This window comes from Jaculus jaculus, chromosome 16 (genome assembly GCF_020740685.1).
Source record: "Jaculus jaculus isolate mJacJac1 chromosome 16, mJacJac1.mat.Y.cur, whole genome shotgun sequence".
Taxonomy (NCBI): Eukaryota; Metazoa; Chordata; class Mammalia; order Rodentia; family Dipodidae; genus Jaculus; species Jaculus jaculus.
This window is the reverse complement of record NC_059117.1, coordinates 12290515-12313804: the sequence shown is the minus strand read 5'-3', so window position 1 is coordinate 12313804 and position 23290 is coordinate 12290515. Positions and strand designations below refer to the sequence as shown.

Genomic DNA, 23290 nt, shown 5'->3' with positions numbered 1-23290 from the left:
CAGAGGTAGGAGGAATGCTCTGAATTTAAGGACACCCTGAGAGTACATAGTGAATTCCAGGCCAGCCTGGGCTATAGGGAGACCCTAACCCCAAAATTTAGAAGGAAAAAATTTAGATCCCTGCATAGTGGCATATGCCTATGAGCCTACCACTGGTGACCTTTAAGCAGGAGGGTCAGTTGGAGACCAGCCTGAGGTACCTATGGAACTCTATCTCAGAAATGAACCTTGTCAGGCTGGAGAGATGTCTCCGCAGTTAAAGCACCTGTCTTCAAAGCCTAATGATCTGGGTTCCATTCCTTGATACTCACGTAAAGAAAGATGCATAAAGTGGCCCAGGCATCTAGCATTCACTTACAGCAACTGAGGCCCTGGCATACACATTTTTTTGGGGGGGGGCTTTTAAGAGTAACATGTTTATTTTATCATTCAGTAGAATATAAACAAAACACTTTTTAAGGAGAGTAAGAAAACACTAGGTATTCCTACCCTACAAATACAACCTTCACCAACAGTAAAAATTAAACCCTTCACTCATATTGGTCATCATCCCAGTCCTTCTTGCCTCTTGCAGACTTGGGCCCACCAGTTGGTTTTGCCATGATGATTTGATCCACTCGAAGCACGGCGACAGGCGCATTAGTAGCCAATTTAATGGCCCAGTATTTTCCCAAGTAAGTATCTAAAATACCAGATTCTAACATGTCTTTTACAGCAGGATCTTCAGCCTCAATATCTAACCCAACATTTTTGTTTCCTTCTTGGTGCACTGCATAAAGCTTAGAGATTACTTCATTGGCTTTAACTCCAGAATTTTCTAACAGTGCCCATGGAATGGCTTCAAATGCTTCAGCAAACTTAATAGCATACTGTATATGATGTGATCTGTTTGGCCAATTCAATTTCTGTTGCTCCATCTCCGGGTACAAGACGTTTATCCCTTGTGAGAACTTTGAAAGTATTAACAGCATCATCTACTGCTCTTTCTATATCATCCATTAGATTGTCTGTAGACCCTCGAAGAACCAAAGTAGAAATAGCACCATCTTCTTTTTCATGCTTAAAAACCACCACCTGCGTGTCTCCAACTTCTGAGAGAGAAACACTGTCACAGTGTCCCATTTCTTCAAGGACAGGAGGAGTCAATCTAGGAAGAGCTATAGCACCAACTGTTTTACAAAGTCTTCTGAGATCACATTTTGAGTTCAACCTCACCAGCATGATTTGTTTGCATAATGAAGAGCCATGTCTGCCACCTTGCCACCGGTTACTATGACATTTGCACCAGTGGCAGCAATCACTTTAGCTTGTGCATCCATGAGATTTTATTCCCCCTTACTAAAATTCATCAACTCTTCAGTCTTTATCAGCACTGTTCCCTTAGTCTCTGTTATCATGCCATCAAAAGGACAATTTATTTTGGCATCTTTGACAGATGTTACATCACCTTCAGTTTCCTTCTTAAACACCATGCCATGCAATACTGAAGAGGAATGGATACCAGAGCCCAGAATTTTACAAACTCTAATGTTATCAACATTGAAGTTGCCAGAATCAGGAAAAATAGAAACACATGCCTGAGCGATAAGCTTGGCCAGAAACGCTTCATTACCATACTGCTTACTCATGATAGAGGTCCGAAGCAGAGAGGACACTTCATCGACATCATGAAGGTTCTTTGTAGAACAACACACCAAGTCAGGAAGAATCTCATGGGCTTTTTTGCAGGCAATTTCATAACCTTCTATCACCTCTGAAGTTGACAGGCCAATCCTAAGAAGTTCTTCAGCTAATTCCAGAAGAGCTCCTGCAAACACCAGGACAAAGTCTGTGCCATCTCCAACTTCCTGCTCTTGCATGTGCGAGGCCATCACAATCATTTTGGCAGCAGGGTGCTGTACTTCTAGCTCTCTTAAAATAGTCACTGCATCATTTGTCACAAACAACTTCTCCAGGTGATTGATAACCATTTTGTTCATACCATTTGGTCCATATGCTGTAGGAGTGGTCTGGGCAAGTTCCTTGCAAGCTTGTATATTTCTATACATAGACTCTTCGCGCACACACAATACTGGTTTACACATTCTTTATGTCTGTTTCTCTCTTCTGTCTTTGCTTGTGAATAAGTAAATAAAGTTTATTGGCCTTAGCTACTGAGTTTTCTTGCTACTCACATGAAAAGAAAAATAAAGGGAAGAGAAAGGAAAGGAGGAGGGTACTTAATAGAACGGTATTGTATATATGTAAGTAGAAGAATAGATTAATGGGAGTGAAAAGGCCAAAACTGAGGTCATGGGAAGAGATCTGAGTAAAGGAAAGGTGTAGGGAGGGTGTGGTGGTTTGATTCAGATGCCCCCACAAACTTAGGTGTTCTGAATGCTAGGTTCCAACCCAGCTGATGACAATTTGTGAATTAACACCTTCAGGAAGCAGTGTATTGTTGGGGACAGGCTTATGGGTGTTATAGCCATTTTCCCCATACCAGTGTTTGGCACACTCTCCTGTTGCTATGGTCCAGTTGGCCAGGGGGTGATGCCCATCCTCTGCTCATGCCATCGTTATCCCCTGCCATTGTGGAGCTTCCCCTCAAGCCTGTAAACTAAAATAAAATCTCTTTTTCCCAGAAGCTGCTCTTGGTTGGGTGATTTCTACCAGCAATGCGAACCAGACTGCAACAGAGGGCTAATCAAAATCTAAGAGGATAGATTGTTGCTAGAAAATTTTCAGTGCCAGGGATGGGATACCTTCCATTGAGTTGTTGGCCAGGGAGGTTCCTGATGCCCCCAAAACATTATAGGCCATTGCCAAGGCCCTTGGTTTCCCACCAGGAATATATGGTAAGACCCTATTGCTGAAGATTCCGCATACTTGGGCTGCAAGGCTGAAAAATCCTGCTGGAACTGAGCTGATAGCCTCCCCATGTGAACCAGCTTACAGAAAGCTGGAAGAAGCCATTCTACATGCAGTTCAATGGGAGAAAGAGAAATCACCAGTGGACACTGCAAGCCAAATGAGCCAATGGGTCTAAATCTGTCATGGTGGAAACCAACTGCCCTCTAATTAGACTGGAGGCCTTTCTATGGGAGGGAATACATCCCTGATACTAAAAACCTACAACAGGGGTAGTCATGAACCCTAGGGGTGTAACGTCTGCTACTGTGTGGCTAAATGTATATACTATGCTTATCAAACTGCCCAGTAAGCACTTCTCTTAATGTTCATACCCTTATTTTATGCTACTCTCACTTTTGGTAGAGAATCTTCTCTATTCAGATGGTAATGAAGTTAGGATGACTCAGAAGGTATCATGGTGCTGGAAAGAAGTGACCAGAGTGCTCAGTACTGTAATTACCTCTATCACACCTTCCAAGGCTCAGGGTCTAATGCGGAAGAGATGGCGGAAAGACTGTAAGAGCCAAAGGAAGAGTAGGACTCCTTACAACATGCTCCCTCCAGACACAAAATGGCCAGGATATCCATGACCTCACAGTACCTGACACTACCTACACAAGACCATCATAAGAGGAAGAAAAGATCATGACATCAAAATAAAGACTGATTGAGATGGGGAGGGTATAGGATGGAAAATGGAATATTAAAGGGGAAAGTGGGGGGGGGAGGGTATTACCATGGGGTATTTTTTTAATAATAAAAATTTGAAAAGAAAATAAATAAAAATACTTCAGGGCTGGAGAGATGGCTTATTGGTTAAGACACTTGCCTGCAAAGCCTAAGAAACCATGTTTGATTCAATAGATTCAAGGTAACCCAGGTGCACAAGGTGATACATGCACAAGGTTGTGCATGCACACATGGTGGCACAAACATCCAAAGAAGGAATGCAGTGGCCAGAAGCCCTGATGTGCCAATCCTCTCTCACTTGTACTCACCAAAAAAATTAATAATAATAAATTTATAACTTTAGGCCAGGCGTGGTGGCACAGGCCTTTAATCCCAGCACTTGTGAGGCAGAGGGAGGAAGACTGCCATGAGTTCAAGGCCACCCTGAGACTACAGAGTGAATTCTGGGTTCCTGGTCAGCCTGAGCTAGAGTGAGACCCTACCTTGAAAAACCAAAAATAAATAAAATGAACATGCTCAGGAATGATGTAGTCCTTAACAGATCATACTTGGGGCTGGACAACCATAGTGCAAGTAGGTAAGGACTCTGACTAAAACCCCCATGCTTCCCTTGTTGGAGGACACTGCTTTAACTCCCACTGTCATTGCCTGCTTCAGGTTACCAGGATTCCACATGTGTGCCATCACCCCCAGTTTTGGTGGTGCTAGGGATTAAACCCAGGGCTTCATGTATGCTAGGCAAGCAGTCTTACCAACTGAGCTACATCCCCAGCCATCTTGTTTTCAGTTTTGTTTTGCTTTGTTTTCGAGGCAGAGCTGGGTGAGGTGGTGGGCCACTTTCGTCCCAGCACTGGAGAAGCATGAACTGGAGACCATCCTGAGGCTAATTCCAGGTCAGCCTGGGCTAGCGCGAGACCTTACCTCGAAAAGCCAAAAACAGAACATTTATTTAAGGGGAACTGCTACTGGTTGTGTTAAGACAGAGGCAGGGTCTCCTCTAGCCCAGGCTGACCTGCAATTCACTATGTGGTCTCAGGGTGGCCTCACACCCACGGGATCCTACCTCTGCCTCCTGAGTGCTGGGATTAAAGGTGTGCACTGCAACATATGTAAATAAGCAGGCTTCACCTAGCAGGAACCAGTGAGATCAGAACAATATATAAGCATGGAGATTTAGGTGTTATGTCAAATAGCAGATCTGTCCACGGGGAAAACACAAGTCTAGCATTTGGCTGTACCTTTAACTGGGGATTACCTGAGGCTTCAGTTGGTAAGAGCAGAATAACACTTTAAGAAAGAAGCCTTATTTATATTATGGACCCAAAGATATACAACCAGGCTTTATCTAATGGAAAATATATAAAGTTCTTACAATAAAGGCTCATTTATAAATTTAGAAGTCTGTTTGAAAATTTTTGTAAGCATCAGCAAAATTATACAGGTACTTTAAGAGCAGTATTACATTTAATAAATTTGAATTTGTGCTTGTAGAAATTTAGCATTTCCTAATATTAACACCTTCTAATACTGTAAATCAATTTAATATTCTCTGAAAATATTTTTTAATATTGTTTTTATTTATTTGAGAGAAAGAAGGAGACACACACACACACACAGAATGAATGAATGAGAATGGGTGAATCACGGGTTCCAGCCTCTGCAAAGGAAGTCCAGATGCATGCACCACCTCATGCATCTGCCTTATGTGAATGCTGCGGAATCAAACCTGGAATTCTTGGATTTGGAGGCAAGTACCTTAACCACTAAGCCATTACACCAGCCCTGATTTTTTTTTCCCCCCAGGAAGGGTCTCACTCTAGCCCAGGCTGACCTGGAATTTACAATGGAGTCTCAGGGTGGCCTCGAACTCATGGCGATCCTCCTACCTCTGACTGCCGAGTACTGGGATTAAAGGCGTGCACTACCACACCCGGCATGAAAATATCTTTAACAATATAATTTAAAACAGTTCAATGACCTTAAATACTTTTGGTTTTTTTCTATGTAGAGTCTCGCTGTAGCCCAGGGTGACTTCGAATTCACTATGTACTCTCAGTGTAGCCTCAAACTTACAGCAATCCTCCTACCTGTATCACATGTGCTGGAATTAAAGGCATGTGAAACCACACTTGATTTCTTACGCCTGGTAATTCAGCCTGTGATCTTTAGATATAGGGCCTCGCATAGCTTATAAAGGTGTATTGAGGTGAGTGAAATGATTTGAGAGACAGTCTCATGTACCCAAGGCTGGCTTCTACATCGATTATGTAGGGTGGTCTTGAACTCTTTACCCTCCATCTCTGGGTGCTGGGAAGACAGGCAAATGCCACCACCACCAGTTTACGTAGTGCTGGACACCAAGCCCAGGCTTTGTGCATGCTGGGCAGGTACACGACCACCTGAACTTCATCTCCAACCCCACTTTTCTTTTGTAATGAAAAGTGAAAGTGGCATTTGTACCAAGTGCGGAGGCACACACATTTAATCCCAGTGCTTAGGAGTCAGTTGCTGGAGGATCACTGTGAGTTTGGGGACAGCATGGGACTTATAGGGAGAGTTCCAGGTTAGCCTGGGCTACAGTGAGATCCTGCCTTGAAAAACAGAAAACAAAAAATCTGTTTTATTATGCCTTTGAATCCTTTTCAAAGTCACTATGTACCAATAAATTACTTAGTAGTACTTGTATTTTTAAAGAATTCATTACTCTTTTCTTTTTTATGTGCTAATTTTTTAATTAATTAATTTTTATTAGTTATGTATATACTCAGTGTCAACAGCACGTGTTGGGACCATCCTTACACTCATCCCTATCCCCCCTCTGAAAGGACCCTCCTCGTTGGGGATGCCAGTTATCCCTGTGGGGATTGTGGGTCATGCATTGTGGGGTAGCCATCTGGTACACAAAGAGGCAAAGTCCCTGTGTGTAATGTCCCAACATAGGGCTCTTAACCTTTTATCTGCTCCCTCTTCCATGAATTTCCCTGAGCCATGTTGGCTTTCCTTTAGGTTTACTTCAGCCATGGGCTCCTGGGAGCCTCTGTATGTCTGCATCTCTGGTTTGGGAGGAGCTCAGTGTCTCTCTGCTCCCCCCTTGTGCTGACCAGGTTCACCACAAAAGCAGCATTCATACTTATTTCCCCAATTGCTTTATGGTTTCAGCTGGGGCCCTGGTAAGGTGTGATGGGCTGATTTACTCCTCAGGTTCTGCTCTTCTCTTTGACTCCCCAATCTCAGTCTTCCTAGTATCTCCATTTACAGGCAAGTGCCACTGTGCCCACTGGTTGTACGTTTCTTCACTTGCCTGTTGTTGTTACTTCTAGGTAGATGTCTTAAGTCTTCCATGTGTAGCGGGCACCCTAGGAAATGAGAAAACAAAATTATTTTCTAAAATATTTTATGATTCAACACAATAGAATGACTCTCAATTGATCTTTAGTTCAAGTACCATGAGAAGCATGAAGGTCGTCGTCACAATATGCTTTAGAGCCACTGCAGGGAAGGAAGGATCTGTAGGTTTGGTGACAGCCATGTGACCCAGGGAAATGGCTTCAAGGTCACAAGACTCTGTCATTACCAAGGCTCTCTAGGAAAGCCTCAGGCCGTAGGGCAGGAGGAGCAAGGAAGTTTCTACCAGTTTTCCAAGTGGGACAGTGTAGAGTGAAGTCACAGGGATGAGTCACGTCACACCCGCACAGTACCATTAGCAACAGCAGTCGCGCCATGTGAAAGCCCTGCACATAAAGAGCATTCCACTGCGTGCTCACCCCCGAGAGTGCATAACCTCACCTGCAAAGTGCGCAGGGCTGGGCACCGCAGTGCGGTGAGCGCACACTCTGTGCCTTGGCTACGTGGAAGCAAATCAACCTCTCAGTAGTCACTGTCTATTGTAGGTCTGTCCAGCTGCTCAACGAATTTAGTCTCAAGGCCCAGAGCAATAAATAAAAAAAATAAAAATCAAGCAGGGCTGGAGAGATGGCTTCGTAGTTAGGCACTTACCTGTGAAGCCTAAGGACCCATGTTTGACTAACAAATCCCACATAAGCCACATGTGCTAGGTGATGCATGTGCAAGGTCATACATGTAAGGTGGGAAACACGTGAAGTTTCATTACAGAAGCTGACGATCACACGCTCTTGCTCTTACTCTTGCTCTCTCTCATGAAAAAGAAAAAGGCGGGCTGGAGAGATGGCTTAGCGGTTAAGCACTTGCCTGTGAAGCCTAAGGACCCCAGTTCGAGGCTCGGTTCCCCAGGTCCCACGTTAGCCAGATGCACAAGGGGGCGCACGCGTCTGGAGTTCGTTTGCAGAGGCTGGAAGCCCTGGCATGCCCATTCTCTCTCTCTCCCTCTATCTGTCTTTCTTCTGTGTCTGTCTCTCTCAAATAAATAAATAAATAATAAATGCTATTAAAAAAAGAAAGGAAAAGAAAAAGGCCAGTCTGTTGGGCTTGCCTAAAAAAAAAAAAATCCAAAAACTCCTCAAAAAAAAAAAAAATGGGGCACAGCAGAACAAAGAATTCTCAAATGAGGAAACACAAATGGCATTGCTCATTTAAAGAAATGTTTAGCATCCCTAGTCATCAGCAAAACATAAATTAAAACAACTTTAAGATTTTTGGCAATCACCAAGACATCCAATGATAACAAATGCTGGTGAGGCTTTGGGAAAAGAGGAAGCCTTCTCCACTGCTGGTGGGAATGTAAATTGGTAAAACACCTATGTAAAGCAAAATGGAGACTCCAGAAAGAGATTAAATTTTCTTTATCATGTGACCCAGCTATTCCATCCCTTGGTATCTATCTTACAGACCACTCTACTTCAGAGATACTTGCTCAACCATGTTTATGACTGCTCTGTTCACAACAGCTAGGAACTGGAATCAACTCAGATGCCCATTGACTGATAAATGGAGAATGAAGGTGTGGCACTTTGCACAATGGAATTCTAATCTGCACTAAGGAAGAATGAAATAATGAAAAATTCACATTAGCAGGTGAAGTGCTTGCCTGAGAAGCCTAAGGACCCATGTTCTACTCTCCTGATCCCATGTTAGCCAGATGCACAAAGATGAGGCAAATGCAAGGTCACACATACCCAGTAGGTGGTCCAAGCATCTGGAGTTCAATTGTAGTGGCTGAGGCCCTGGTTGCTAATTCTCTATCTCTCCTTTCTCTGCCTCTTTCACTCGTGCTCTCTGAAGGAGGGAGGGAGGGAGGGAGGGAGGGAGGGAGGAAGGAAAGAAGGAAGGAAGGAAGGAAGGGAGGAAATAGTAGCCAGCTATAGACATCTAAGAAAACAGCAACAAACATTGTGGTGAACTGAAGCACATCACCACAAAAACACAGAGGTTTCCAAGAAGTCAACACTAAGTGACCACCCACCAAGGCTCAATGACTGTTGAGGAAGAGGGGGTGGGTAGATTTTAAGAGTCACAAAGCAGGTAGACCTACTCTGAAACACAATATCCCCACATAGAGGCCCATATTACTCGACAGTGAACACCAAGAAACCTAGTGAGGAGAGCCTGCAGGATAAAGGCAATGGGTGAGGCCACATAATACAACATATGGTAAAGAACTAATTATTCAATAAAAATTGTTTTCAAATAAATAAAAAATTAGAGAGACAGAAGGGAGAAAAAGTAGATTCCAGTTTGATTCCATAAAAACAGCATCAAATAACTAGGAAGATGGCTCAGTGATTAAAGATACTTGCTTGCAATGCCTGCCAGACCAGGCTCAATACCTCAGTACCTCAGTATGGTGGCAAGAGACCTTGGTGATCCCATACTATGTCCACCTGTCTGTCTTTCCTGTATGTCTCTTACCCCATATGTCTCCTCTGTTTCACTCTCTCCACCAAATAAATAAATGAATAAAACTTAAAAATTAAAAATAAAATAAGTCATGGTGGAGGGATGGCTTAGTGGTTAAGGCACTTGCCTACAAAGCCAAAGGACCCAGGTTCGATTCCCCAGGACCCATGTTAGCCAGATGCACACAGGGAAGCAAGCGTCTGGAGTTCATTTACAGTACCTGAAAGCCCTTGGCACACCCATTCTCATTCTCTGTCTCCTTATTTCTCTGATAAATAAATATTTTTAAAAATAAAATAAGTCACATTAGTATAATTTTACAAATTACAGTAATTTAAACTTAATCCCATAAATCCTTCCTAAAATTGCAAATTAACTTTATTGTAGGAAACGTATGCCCAGTCAAGCATCCCTGTGATTCTGTATGTGCCCAATCATTGCCTCATTCAGTCTTTGCTATATTAGAAAGCTGACTATCCTTGACTGATCAAAGCAGAAAGTAAGTGTAAGTTATACAAATTTCCTTCACCAATGCACAATATAAAATGATAATAGCAAACAGTTACCAAACTTAAGAATAGATGCTAAAATAAATGTGCAGGACACATTATGTTAGAAAATAAAACAATTAGTAAGTAAATTATTAAGTATCTCTGTTTCTTAGCATTTAGGAAAGGAATTAAGAAAACTCCATTTTCATTTATTAAACGTCACCTTGTGACCCAGCTTTTATGCCCTTAGTCTACTTTCTTAATCATAGTAGTGAAGTCCTAGTATAATCACTGTCAGAAGTCTCACCTGGGTTGCTTTCTTCAAAGGCTTCTGGTTTCATTTACTCACTGTCTGAAAGTGACCTTTTTCCATGAACGAGAAAGATGAGAGGTAAAATTACTATGATGGTAGAGATAACATTTTATACTCATAATCTATGAAAGACTTGAGAATGTAATATCAATACTTTTCTATAATTCCTTTGATGAACACCCACAATAGTTGGTTTTGTAACTTCCTTGTGGTTTCTTTGGACATTTGCTTTACAGCCCACTAATTGTATATGAAACTTATTCCTGTCAATGAATATTTCAGACTTAGTGTGACTGTACCCACTGTAGAATGCTACAAAAGCCGTTTAACTTAGAAAAAGGAACAAACCCTCGTACCTTTCTAACTCCTCATCCTCATGTAAATTGGTCTCATCCTTTATTGGCAGCTCGGCCATTTGTGGCTTGTTTCCCTTTTGGGGAACTGGATGTGGCGCCAGTTTATCCTGTACAAAATGGAAAGACAAAGTATAGTAACTCACAAAATAACATCAAATTATTCCCCAGCAACTCTAAAAGCCAGGGGAGCCTGGGCTATTCTATTTCAAACACTGAAAGCATATAACTGGTGGCACATGCCTTTAATCCCAGCAGTCGGGAGGCAGAGGTAGGAGGATTGCCATGAGTTCAAGGCCATCCTGAGCTACATAGTGAATCCCAGGTCAGACTGAGGTACAATAAGACTGTACTTAAAAAAAAAAAATTAATTAAATAATAAAATTGCCCAAGAATAGACACGCCAACCCAAATGAAAGTAGTTTATGACCACAAAGCCCACACTACACAATAGGTGTACAGCAATGCTATACACAGAGAGGAAGAAAGACAGTCTCATCCATGAGAACACAGAAAATATCTCATTAGGTGATAAGTAAACAGAAAAGCACAGGAAAGACTCCGTGATGGCAAACAAATTGAGTCAGCAAAACCCTGATATTGATAGTAAGCAAATAAGTAACAAATTATGGTCCAGTAAACTTGAAAACAATGTTTAGAGGAAATTAGTAAACATGCAAGATAGTAACATTAGATGTTATTGATCACTGAAGGGACAGATCCTTGCTAGCTGCACTAAAATGTGTAACCAAGGGTAGTGGACAGACTGCTGAATGGATGAGGTACTTGCCTGCAAAGCCCAATAACCCGGGTTCAATTCCCTAGTACACATGGAAAGGCAGAATGCTAAATGTGGCACATGCATCTGGAATTCTTTTGCTGTGGCTGGCGGCCCTGGTGTGTGCCCATTATCTGTGCAGGTTAAAATTTCTTTAACCATTGAGCTTCTGTCTATGAACTTGAATCTATCCTCTGGGACTGGAGAGAAGGTATAGCAGTTAAATGTGCTTTCTTACAAAGTCTGCCAGTTCTGGTCGGATCCTCTACAAAAACCAGACGCACAAAGTGGCATGTGTGTTTGGAGTTTGTTTGCAGTGGACAGAGGCCCTGGTATAGCAATACATCCTACCTGTCTCTTTCTCTCTTAAATAAATAAAAATGAAAAAGAATATTTTCTAAAATGCAGTAAGTGAACTTAAGCAAACTTGAAATTACTTAGCCTGAAATTCAATAATGGTGATATAATGCTGGTATTGACACATCAAAGTTGTAAGAAAACCACTTTAATGTTACGTTTACGTTATAGGGTGATTTTCAAATTTTTCCAATTGAGATAGAATCTGAAGAAATCTAGCACAGTTTAATAGAAGGCACAGACCACTCATGCATTACTTCAACCTGCTACTCTCAGCGTCACGACAGGAAAACGTGGTGGAGATGGGATCTTCTGGCGGCGTTGCGGACGCTGCAGGGTGCTGAGAGCACGGCGGTGGTTGGCGCGGCGCTCCTGTGCGCAGGCTCTCCCACCGCCCCTCACGCCTGGCTCCCATTCTTGTCTTTAGGTTGTCAACGTGGTTGTCACACTCTCTAATCCCCATCTGAATATAATCTCCTCCAATATTCTAGAAACTTCACAGTTGTTTGCTACATTTAAAGCACTTGCATTAGATTTGTTTTTAGCAGTGCAAGTGATGAACCCAGGCGGTCACACATGCTGAATGAGCACTGGGCACTTCATGGCACATGCCCTTTCAAAGTGACTCTTCCCTGAATGTTCTGTGCCTTCACTGTAAGTCACTTGACGTAAGTCCTCATCAGGTACATTCATCACCCACACACAGTGGAGTCTCAACAAAACATGTTCAAATATATACAGTTTGCTTGTAATAATATAATTTTAAATAATGATGGCCTATCCCGAGGTTCAATAAAAGAAATTTATTCAAGGTCACAATGATTAAATTATTTCAGAAGACCTCAAACACCAAATTACTATATTTCAGTGGGTGATCTCCACAAACCATTTCCTTTAACTAAAGGCTGGGGACATAGCTCAGTTGGTGGATGTCACCATAGCATGCACAAGTCTTGAGGTTGCTCCCCAGTACCACACAAACAAGGCATATGGTACATTCCTGTTTCCTAGCACTCTGCAGATAGAGCTAGGAAAAGGAGAAGGTCAAGGTCATCCACAGCTACACTGTGAGTCAGAGGCTAGCCTGGGTCACATGAGACCATGTCATAGGTAAAGCCCTATTTTAAAATTCATATGGTTTTGAAATCACACTATAAGTAACATATGATAGACCATTACTGACTTTAAGAACAGATGTTAACTTATCCATATTTAAAACAACAAAATATCACAATGAAGCATTTCACCTTTGTATTTCCATTATGCTCCCCTAGTTCTGAGGTGATAGAAGGACCCGAAGACATAGATGTTTCAGAAAGGCTTGAATAAAAATAAGATAAAAGTTGAGTTAGTGTTCATTAAAACATCTAGGAAAAGATCAGAAATCTGTATGAACAATGTCAATTATTAAGTATATTTAAAAAATTGTTCTTTAATGCATGCTATTATTTGTTTGTTTATTTTTGGTTTTCCGAGGTAGGGTTTCACTCTGGTCCAGGCTGACCTGGAATTAACTATGTAGTCTCAGGGTGGCCTCGAACTCATGGCCATCCTCCTACCTCTGTCTCCCAAGTGCTGGGATTAAGGGCATGGGTCACCATGCCTGGCTTTTACTTTTTAATCACCTTAAAACTCAGCCTATGAAATATTTAGTGAAATCTCCTGCTTCCTCATCAAGGAGTGATAGATAATGGCTCAGAATATTCTTTCTACACAAACAGCGTCTCTTGAAGGCTCAAATAAAACCCACTTGCTAGCTCTCCTACCTTGTTGCTACCTGTGTTGACATGAACATGACGACACAGAACAAACCTGAACTATATACTGTCCCCTCTCCACTCTCCATCCATCTTAGAGATCAAGATATGGGGCTAAGCCGGGCATGGTGGCGCACACCTTTAATCCCAGCACTTGGGAGGCAGAGGTAGGAGGATGGCCATGAGTTCGAGGCCACCCTGAGACTACAGAGTTAATTCCAGGTCAGCCTGGACCAAAGTGAGACCTACCTCAAAAAACCAAAAACGAAAAAAAAAAAATACGGAGCTAAAACTCAGCAGTCTTGGTTCTTTACACAGAAATCATAAACATAAAACATCCTACCCTTAACTTCAAAGAGAACAGGGAGTCCATGTATCTTTTAGTATGTTATAAAGCTATAGATAGTCAAATGAATGAAAAAAGAAAACAGAACATAGTTTAACTGGTCATACCATTTCTAGAGTTTAAAATTCATTAGCCAACAATTACGTGTCCTATGTATGACCTATAAATTCTATGTTCAGATATTATCTAGTTGTAAGAAAAGATTTACAGTCCAGTATTTGCATGGTTTTGTTATTTATGAAACTTATAGTCATATGGTCAAAGCCTAGTAAGATCTGGTGAAAAACCACAGGTTAAAAAATATATCATGGTTTTGACTGACAATGAAGGAAAGACATTTGAACCATGTATCAGACTTTCTGCAGCATGGCAGGAACACTCTACAGAAGAGCTTACACATGAAACAATTTTACATGTGACCTGCAGGGATCTTAACCTATCCCTTGATTCTATCTATGTCTGAAGAACAACACAACTCTCTGCTTTTTTTCTTATTTTCCTAAATACTTATTTTAAATAATGAAAAAAATATACAATCCTACCGAAATGCAGAGTACCAATCAATACTTTCATCTGTTGATAAACATAAAGGCAAACATATTTAAATAAGCAGTATGATAGAACAGAATGCAGAAAAATTTAATAAAGTGAAACTGATAATTTTTTGGTAGCATGAATCACACTGGAACAATTCCTCAGAAGTATCATAGTGTGAATGTCAATTATAGTAGTGATTGGAAATTAATGAATTAAGAACTTTTCTAGGATCTGAAGAGACTGTTCAGCTGTTAAGGCGCCTGCTTGCAAAGTCTTATGGCCTAGGTTTGGTTCCCCTGTACCTATGTAAAGCCAGATGCACAAAGTGCTAAATGTGTCTGTAGTTCATTTGCAGTGGCAAGAGGCCCTGGAGCACCCATTTTCTCTCTCAGGTAAAGTTTTTAAAAAGAATCCTTCTATTTCTGTAAGATTTATTTTTGTTTATTTTTATTTATTTGAGAGCAACAGACACAGAGAGAAAGAGGCAGATAGAGAGAGACAGAGAATGGGTGTGCCAGGGCCTCCAGCCACAGCAAACGAACTCTAGATGCTTGTGCCCCCTTGTGCATCTGGCTAACGTGGGTCCTGGGGAATTGAGCCTCAAACTGGGGTCCTTAGGCTTCTCAGGCAAGTGCTTAACCACTAAGCCATCTCTTCAGCCCAAAACCCTTCTATTTCTTTAAGTCACACACAAAGAGCATGAAATTTAATGAAAGAAAGAAAACAGGAAAAAAGTCAAGAATTAAGGAAGGGTGTGAGGAAGACATCAAAAATTGATAACTAAAAATAAACTACCATGCCACAATGGCTGCAATTATAACTGAACATTAATAGACTAACAGAGAATGGTATTAGCAAAATTATTAGTGTTATAAATTGTCAGTGTCAAGCCAACTGTATGATCTTTAGGACTAATAGCATGAGGAGTATGTCTAATTTGCTTAGTTTAAGATTTCTAAACATACTGAGCAGGGGAGATGGCTTAGTGGTTAAGGCACTTGCCTGCAAAGCCAAAAGACCCAAGTTTGATTCCCCAGGACCCACGCATGCCAGATGCACAAGGTGGCGAAAGCATATGGAGTCTGTCTGTAGTGACTGGAGGCCCAGGTGAGCCCATTTTCGCTCTCTCTCTCTCTAATAAATAAATAAAAATAAAATATTTTGTCGGGCGTGGTGGTGCACGCCTTTAATCCCAGCACTCTGGAGGAAAAGGTAGGAGGATCGCCATGAGTTCGAGGCCACCCTGAGACTACATAGTGAATTCCAGGTCAGCCTGGGATAGAGGGAGACCCTACCCCAAAAAAACAAAATTTAAAATCATGTCACAAGGGACCTCAGTGTAAGGCCACTGCAGTTTGTGGCCTTGCAAAGTACAATAAAAAGATGCGGGCTGCAGAGATGGCTTAGCGGTTAAGTGCTTGCCTGTGAAGCCTAAGGACCCTGGCTCAAAGCTTGATTACCCAGGACCCACGTAAGCCAGATGCACAAGTGGGAACATGCATGTGGAGTTCGTTTGCAGTGGCTGGAGGCCCTGGCGTGCCCATTCTCTCTCTGCCTCTTTCTCTCTCTGTCTAAAGCTCTGAAAGAAACAAAAAAAATAAGAAATTAAAAAAAAAAAAGATGCAAGACAGAGATCTTTTCACAGCTGTTCCACATGCCAGGAAGGAAGGATCCAGAGAAGTCAGTGTTGCGTTCTCCCTCTGCTGCTTCGAGGGAAGGTGCTAATAACCTCCCTGTGTTCTAGCAATGTTTCATGTCAAACGTGTGGTGTAACCAGGCTCAAGAACATCTACCATTGGGCCACCGTGGACAAGGTTCGAAAGTCAAGCTATCTGATATGAAAACCACAGAAGTAAAATTCATCCAATAATATGTCTTTCAAGCTTTAGAGGGTGCTAACAGTGTGATCTCTGTAATCAGAGATAAACCTCTCCTCATATCCTTTGAAATATGAAAATCGTGGGATTCTCTTGGGTATTTTCCATGACTTAGATTCTACACTAAGAAAAGGAGAGCAAAGGACACAGATGAGTTAATGGGGAGGTAGGAGGATTGCTGTGAGTTTGAGGCCACCTTGAGACTACATAGTGAATTCCAGGTCAACCTAAGCTAGAGACTGTACTGTGGAAAAAACAGAAAATGAAAAAACTTCACTTCTGTATTCCAATATTAAATTTCTTGTAGTGCTTCTATTTTATTTTATTCTTGAGAGAGAGGGAGGGAGGGAGGGAGGGAAGGAGGACAGGAGAATGGGTGCGCCAGGGTCTTTGAGCCGCTGGGAATGAACACCAGATGCACGTTCCCCCTTGTGCACATGTGCCACATTGCACGTGGGCATCACTTTTGCATCTGGGAGCTGGAGAGTCAAACAAACATTCTTAGGGTTTTCAGGCAAGCACTTAGCAGCTAAGCCACCTCTCCTCCAGCCCTCCAATACTATTTTTTTTTTAATCAAAGGAAGGATGATCTATTGTAATTCACTATCAGAGGTCTTACCTAAATTGAAATCTTGACGATTTTCACGATCTTTTCTTTTCTTTTCTAATTTTAATTTCCATTTTCTATTTGTGAGGAAAAATGAGAGACAAAATTACAGTTTTTCTAGAGATATAGAATCCATTTAAGGGCTGGAGAGATTAGTGGTTAAGGTGTTTGTTTGCAAAGCCAAAGGACCTAGGTTCGATTCCCCAGGAACCACATAAGCCAGATGTACAAGGTGGCACATGTGTCTGGACTTTGTGGGCTGGAGTCCCTGGCATGCCCATTCTTTCACTATCTGTCTGCTTCTTTCCCTCTCTCTCTCTCTCAAATAAAATAAAATAGATATTTTAAAAAACCATTTAAGAGTCAATAAATTCTCAGTGGGTACTTAATAAATTATGAGAGAACAGAAATCGATTATCTATCCTTTCTGTATTTCTTGGCAGCCACACAGAATAGTTCCTTTTCTAACTTCCTTATGCTTGAATTTACAATTGGCATTGAACCCATTCATAATACCTTAAGTTATTCCTATCATTTTGTATTTCAGATGTGAGTGATTGTTGCTGCAATGGAATACTACAAAAGTAGTTAAAATTGCAGAAAGGAACAAGCAACAGTACCTAATACAGCTACTCAAATATATCTTCCTCTCTTCATCTAGCTCCTCCACTTGTGGTTCGTTTTCCTCTTCGGAATCGGGAAGCTGACCCTGTAGAAAAGATAAAAGACCAAATGCAGGAACTTACAAAATGACACATTTTCCCACTAAATTTACAACCTTCCAACGTCATCTGTGAGCATGTTCATGTGGTGTCCATACTGAGTCAGCAGTGTGTCTCTTCCTTCTCCCTCCACTCTGCTTTCACATGTACTTGCCCGATTTGATTTATTGACAATATCCATAATTGCATTCAATATACCATCATCATAATTTGGGACTAGCACGAGCTCTTTTCTGTTCGTAATTTACCCCCAGCATTTAACCCCTTATTCTTGACAACTAGAAGCAACCTTTTTACCACCAATGGACTTTCTCCCAGGATGAGTAAGCTTAAAATAAATCCCTTCCTCCCCTAAACTGTGCCTGGTTTATACGTTTATCCCAACAGCAGGAACCATATGGCTACTGAATTTGTATTTCTCCAGTTGGTTTTTATTAAGGCAATACATGTGTTATGCATTTACACAGAGATGTTCAAGCATACTTAGAAAGGTATAACAGCAAACACAGTGTATACTTATTTTGAAATACAAACTTTGCTGTCTTCTGACACAAAAATAAAAACATGGTTAAGGAAACATGCTCTCTGATACTCAGTTTTGTACTAAAGTTATATTCTTGGGATAGCAAGTAATTATTACAAAATGCATAGCTTTGTATAATAGGTATATTATTAGTATAATAACTAATTATTATAAAAGTATTATAAAAATATATTAATATAATTTTCAGATCAGAGTAATGTGTCCAAGTAAACCTTACTCAATTTCATATGTATGCTATTGTGGATAAAGCTATGCCTAATACAATTTCCTGATTACTACATATTTTCTACACTATTTTTTAAAAACTTTGACTACCTCCAAGTATTTATTAATCCTTGGGCATTTACCAAAGTTCCAAAACATGACGACACATAATTGGATAAAAGGCTTTCACTGGGCTGAAGAGATGGCTTAGTGGTTAAGTGCTTGCCTGTGAGGCCTAAGGACCCCAGTTCAAAGCTCATTTCCCCAGTACTCACGTGAGCACAGGGGCGCACGTGTCTGGAGTTTGATTCCAGTTGCTGGAGGGCCTGACACACCCATTCTCTCTCTCTGTTGCTCTCAAATAAATAAATAGGCTTTCACTGACGAACTATCCACATAAAAAGTGAAGAGGAGATGATTCCATAACTTAAGAATAAATACTGAATAATGCATAATCAGCATAAGGAAATTAACTTCATAAAGCAGCATTTTACCCTGTTGGCAAAAAGACTTCCACGGCATTTTCGTGCAGGTCCTGGATGATTAACAATTTCCTCCTGGACATCCCTTCAGAGTAAAAGCATACAACATGACATGAGTTTGGTTCTCTGAAAAATTCTAGAAACTAGTCCACCACTGAATACTAAATCATATTGTTTTTAGTTACTACCTCTGGTTCCTTTTTTCTTAGCCTATGAAAATATTCATTAAATATGCGTGCATAGATGCATATTAAGGAGTGACAGCCTTGAAAATCAAACTCAAAGCAGAAACTAAATAAACTCTTGTCTTTTTTGCCCCCAATCTCTATAAAAGTTTCTGAAACTTTATTTATTTACTTTTTGTTTTTTTGATGTAGGGTCTCACTCTATAGCCCAGGCTGACTTGGATTTCACTATGCACTCTCAGGGTGGCCTTGATGTCAAGATGATCCTCGTACCCCTGTCTCCCTAGTACTAGGATTAAAGGCATGCGCCACCATGTGCACCACCACGCCTGAAGCTTTAAATACTTGAAAGCTAAGTGTGAAAAAGTCAGCGAACTAATGAGAAAGTCAAAGTGATGAATGCGCTACTACTGTACGTGCCCTTCCAGGAGAGATCCGAAAGCTAGTGTTTGTCTGGAGAGAGAGCTTAACCATTAAAGGTGCATCCTCGCAAAGCCTGATGACCTGTGACCAATTCCCCAGTACCCACATAAAAGCACATGCAGGAGTGGTGCTTCGGGCGTGTTGACGCGCACGCCTTAATCTCAGCACTCGGGAGGAAGAGGTAGAAGAAGTGCTGTGATGTGAGGCCACCCTGAGACGACATAGTAAATTCCAGGTCAGTCTGAGCTAGAGTGAGACACTGCCTCAAAAAACCAAAACCAAAAGACAACAAACAAACAAAAACAGTGGTACATTCATGTGGAGTTTATTTGCAGTGGCAAGAAGCCCTGGAGCACCAAGTATTATTCTCTCTCTTCTCCTCTCCCTTTTCCACTTGACATTCTCAAATAAATAAATAACTTTAAAAATTAAAGTTTTTTTTTTTTTTGGTTTGTCAGATAGTGTCTCACTCTAGCCCAGGCTGACCTGGAATTCACTATGTAGTCTCAGGGTGGCCTCGAACTCACGGCGATCCTTCTATCTCTGCCTCCCGAGTGCTGGGATTAAAGATGTATACCACTACACCCGGCTAAACAATTTTTAAAAGGTTAATATTTATAAAATACAATTTGGCTACATATATCCTTCATTTTCAGATGCACGTAAATATCCTATGCTGCTTTTACTCCATACTAAATAGTTGTTATTCTTATTAATGCTTTGTTTTAGTAATTTGCACTATATCTCAATACTTATGAATTAAAATTTTCACATCAAATCTGATGCACATGACTCATGATTCTAGAAATCCCTCACGCCTGTTTCTCTTGAAGAAACAAGAGACCAACGGTACCTTGCAAGCGTATCGAGTGCAGTCAGATCCGTCTCCTCCTTCACTGACCAGGTTGTTATCTTCTGTTGCTTTGCCTGTACAGGAGATACCACTTGGCTTAACAAGATCCTGTTTTAGAAAAACACACAATACTGCATCTCTCTCAACTGAAACCAAAATACTACTGAATGAAGCCAACTCTACCTTCTGCGGCACTGATTCTGATGGTTCTTGGCCATTGGCGAGCATGAGAGTTTCAGAGGAGGATATAGGATTACCAAACCAGAATCTTGATAAACCATTTGAGGATTTCTTGAGCACAAAGGGCTGTGAACAAAGAAGCAGAAGTGTGCTGTTTGAGTTTGAGTTGAAGCCCAGAGAATCTCGACCCCCCTCCCTGACTCCCTTGACCGCCACTGACTGGAGGAGCCAAAGATGCCATGAAGCACACATAGAAGTGGCTGTGGTCTACCGAGAGCAGCGAAGGGCGAACCCAGGTGGATGGGCCTTGCACACCCAGAGCCTCACACAGGAAGTCCTGCACAGGACACGGGTGCTGACAGCACCACGGACGGAGTCGTAACTTGTAGGTCTGAGGCGTAAGGCTGGGAAATCTGACTTTAGACCTCCACTTCAGAGGACATATTGACTTCATTGTTGGCATCACTGAAGTCAGAAGTCCAGTCCTCCACCTGCTGGGTCTGCTGCTGAAAGCACAGGGAGGGAAATACATTCCTTCCCCACAGTGATCAGATACCGTCTGGCTGCCGAGAAGAAGATATAGAGGAGTGCTCAGCACTGAAACATCTCTACCACACCTTCCAAGGCTCAGGGCCCATTGCGGAAGAGGTGGCGGAAAGAATGGAAGAGCCAAAGGAAGGGTAGGATGGCTTACACCCAATCTTCCAGACACAAATTGGCCTCGATATCCATGCCCTTGCAGTGTCTACTACTACCTACAGAAGACCCTCAAAATAGGAGGAAATGATGATGACTTCAAAATAAAAGAGAAGTTAATTGACAGAGGGACAGGATATGATGGAATGATGGAGAGTAGACTTGTGAAGGGGAGGGTAGGGGGAGTGGAGGGAACTATCATGATTTATTGTCCATAATTATGGAAGTTGGACTGGAGAGATAAATGATTTAGCAGTTAAGGCACATGCCTATGAAGCATAAGGGGCCAGGATCAATTCTCCAGGTCCTACATAAGCCAGATGCACATGGTATGCCCATTCTCTCTATCTCCCTCTCTCTGTCTCTAATAACTAAATAAATAAACATGAATGTTAAGAAAGAACGAACGAATGAACGACAGACAGTCAGATGTGGTGGTGCACACCTTTAATTCAACTTGGGAGGCAGGGGTAGGAGGATAGCTGAGAGACTGAGGCCACCTTGAGACTACATAGTGAATTATTCCAGGTCAGCCTAGGGTAGAATGAGACTATACCTCAGAAAACACACAAACAAAACGAATTATGGAACTTGAAAATAAAAAACAGACAGTTAAAAAAAAGGGCTTGTGTCTGGAGTCCAGAGTTCATTTGCAGTTGCAAGAGGCCCTAGCATGCCCATTATCTCTCTCCCTCTCTCTGTCATTCTCTCAAATAAATATTTTAAGAAATACTTTTAAAAATACTGTCTGACATAAAAATAAGAGACTGATGGAGAAGGGGAGGGGATATGAAGGAGAATGGAATTTCAAAGGAGAAAGTGTGGCGGAAGATATTATCATGGGATATTTTTTATAATCGTGGAAGTTGTTAATAAAAAATTGAAAATAAAAAAAGGAAAAAATACTGTCTGGGGGACTAACACTTTCTCTTTCCATTTTGTTTCACTTATTCTTATCTCTTTTCTATCTCACTGGAAAGGAATCACTGGACTTGCCCTTTCGCTATAGCTTATATACAAGGTTTCCTATATTACTTCTCATTTCTCCCAGCCATGTACTTTCTCATTCTGACTTTAGCTCGTATTTTGCACTTACCAACTAACTGTATCCTCATTTTCCTTCTTTAAAAATAGTTTATATTTTATTTATTTATTTAGAGAGAGAAAAGAGAGAGAGACAGAGGTAATAATTGTGCCGGGGCCTCTAATGTCTCCAAATGAAGTCTAGACACATGCACGGCTTTCTGCATCTGGCTTTACGTGGGTACTGAGGAATCGAACCTGGGTCTTTTGGATTTGTAGCCAAGCACCTTAATCACTAAACCATATTTACAGCCCCTTATTTTCCTTTGTAACATTCATTCCATCAGATGTAAAGGAAAAACCAACATGAAGCACACTCGTCTCAGCCCATGAACCAGCCGTGCCCTGCTCGCTGAGGGGCACAAGGCACGTGCACGGGCGTCTCCCTCCATGACTGCTCGGAGAGCTGCTCCTCCTTCCTGCAGCAGGTTTTCCCTTGAGCACAAACCCAAGGTGGGAGAATGCTCCTGAAGGACCCGTGTGAGGAAAACCAAACAGAAAACAGTCGGAAAGAAGAGAAAAAACAAAACCTGGAGGACACATCCATCCCAACAGGCACACAAAGCCAAACAAAGAAATGCAAAATGCAGAGACAAGAGCTGACATGAAAACTCCCCGGGTCAGAACTCTGACAACACAAGACAGTGTCAGCACCAGACGCGGATGGCAGAAGAGTGCTGCAGAGATCACGGACCAGAGGACAAAGAGCAACGGAAAACGACCTGCTCTTCAATGAACAGCTTTGAGACTAGTCAGAGCCTTGATCACAATGACAGATGACACGTTCCTTAAGTTATTTTCTGTCCTGTGTGCACAGAATGCATGTGTGGTGTGGTAGGCATAGTGTGTGATGCGTGGTGTCTGCACGTGTGGTGATGCGTGTGCACCGTGTGCATGCAGAGGCCAGAGGAGAACATCGGGTGTCCATTTTTTATGTTTACTTCTTTCCATGAGCTGGGCTGTCTCCCTCAACTCTGGGGTGCTATTGGTCAGTATTAGGTGGAACTAAGCTCAGAACAAAGGACCTAACATGATGGCCATGCCTCCTATAACCCCACCACCCTCATTCCTGGACACCATCCAGACCAGCAGTTTCAAGACCCCCT

The 23290-nt window shown here is 41.7% G+C and overlaps 1 protein-coding gene and 1 pseudogene across 1 annotated transcript in view; both read right to left on the bottom strand.

Annotated features, from left to right (window-relative positions):
• Positions 1-530: 530 nt before the first annotated feature.
• On the bottom strand, positions 531-2074 carry LOC101608278 (annotated as a pseudogene).
• A 4234-nt stretch (positions 2075-6308) lies between these two features.
• Positions 6309-23290, bottom strand: part of LOC123455359 — a 41170-nt gene continuing 24188 nt past the window's right edge. The window contains exons 3-12 of the mRNA XM_045136156.1: positions 20409-20531; positions 20226-20299; positions 18777-18849; positions 17433-17521; positions 16825-16889; positions 14334-14364; positions 12936-13008; positions 10557-10663; positions 10195-10250; positions 6309-6938 (exon numbers count right to left, since the gene is read on the bottom strand). Coding sequence (XP_044992091.1) covers positions 10229-10250; positions 10557-10663; positions 12936-13008; positions 14334-14364; positions 16825-16889; positions 17433-17521; positions 18777-18849; positions 20226-20299; positions 20409-20531 — 657 coding nt within the window. The 3' untranslated portion in view covers positions 6309-6938; positions 10195-10228. The remainder of the gene's footprint in view (positions 6939-10194; positions 10251-10556; positions 10664-12935; positions 13009-14333; positions 14365-16824; positions 16890-17432; positions 17522-18776; positions 18850-20225; positions 20300-20408; positions 20532-23290) is intronic.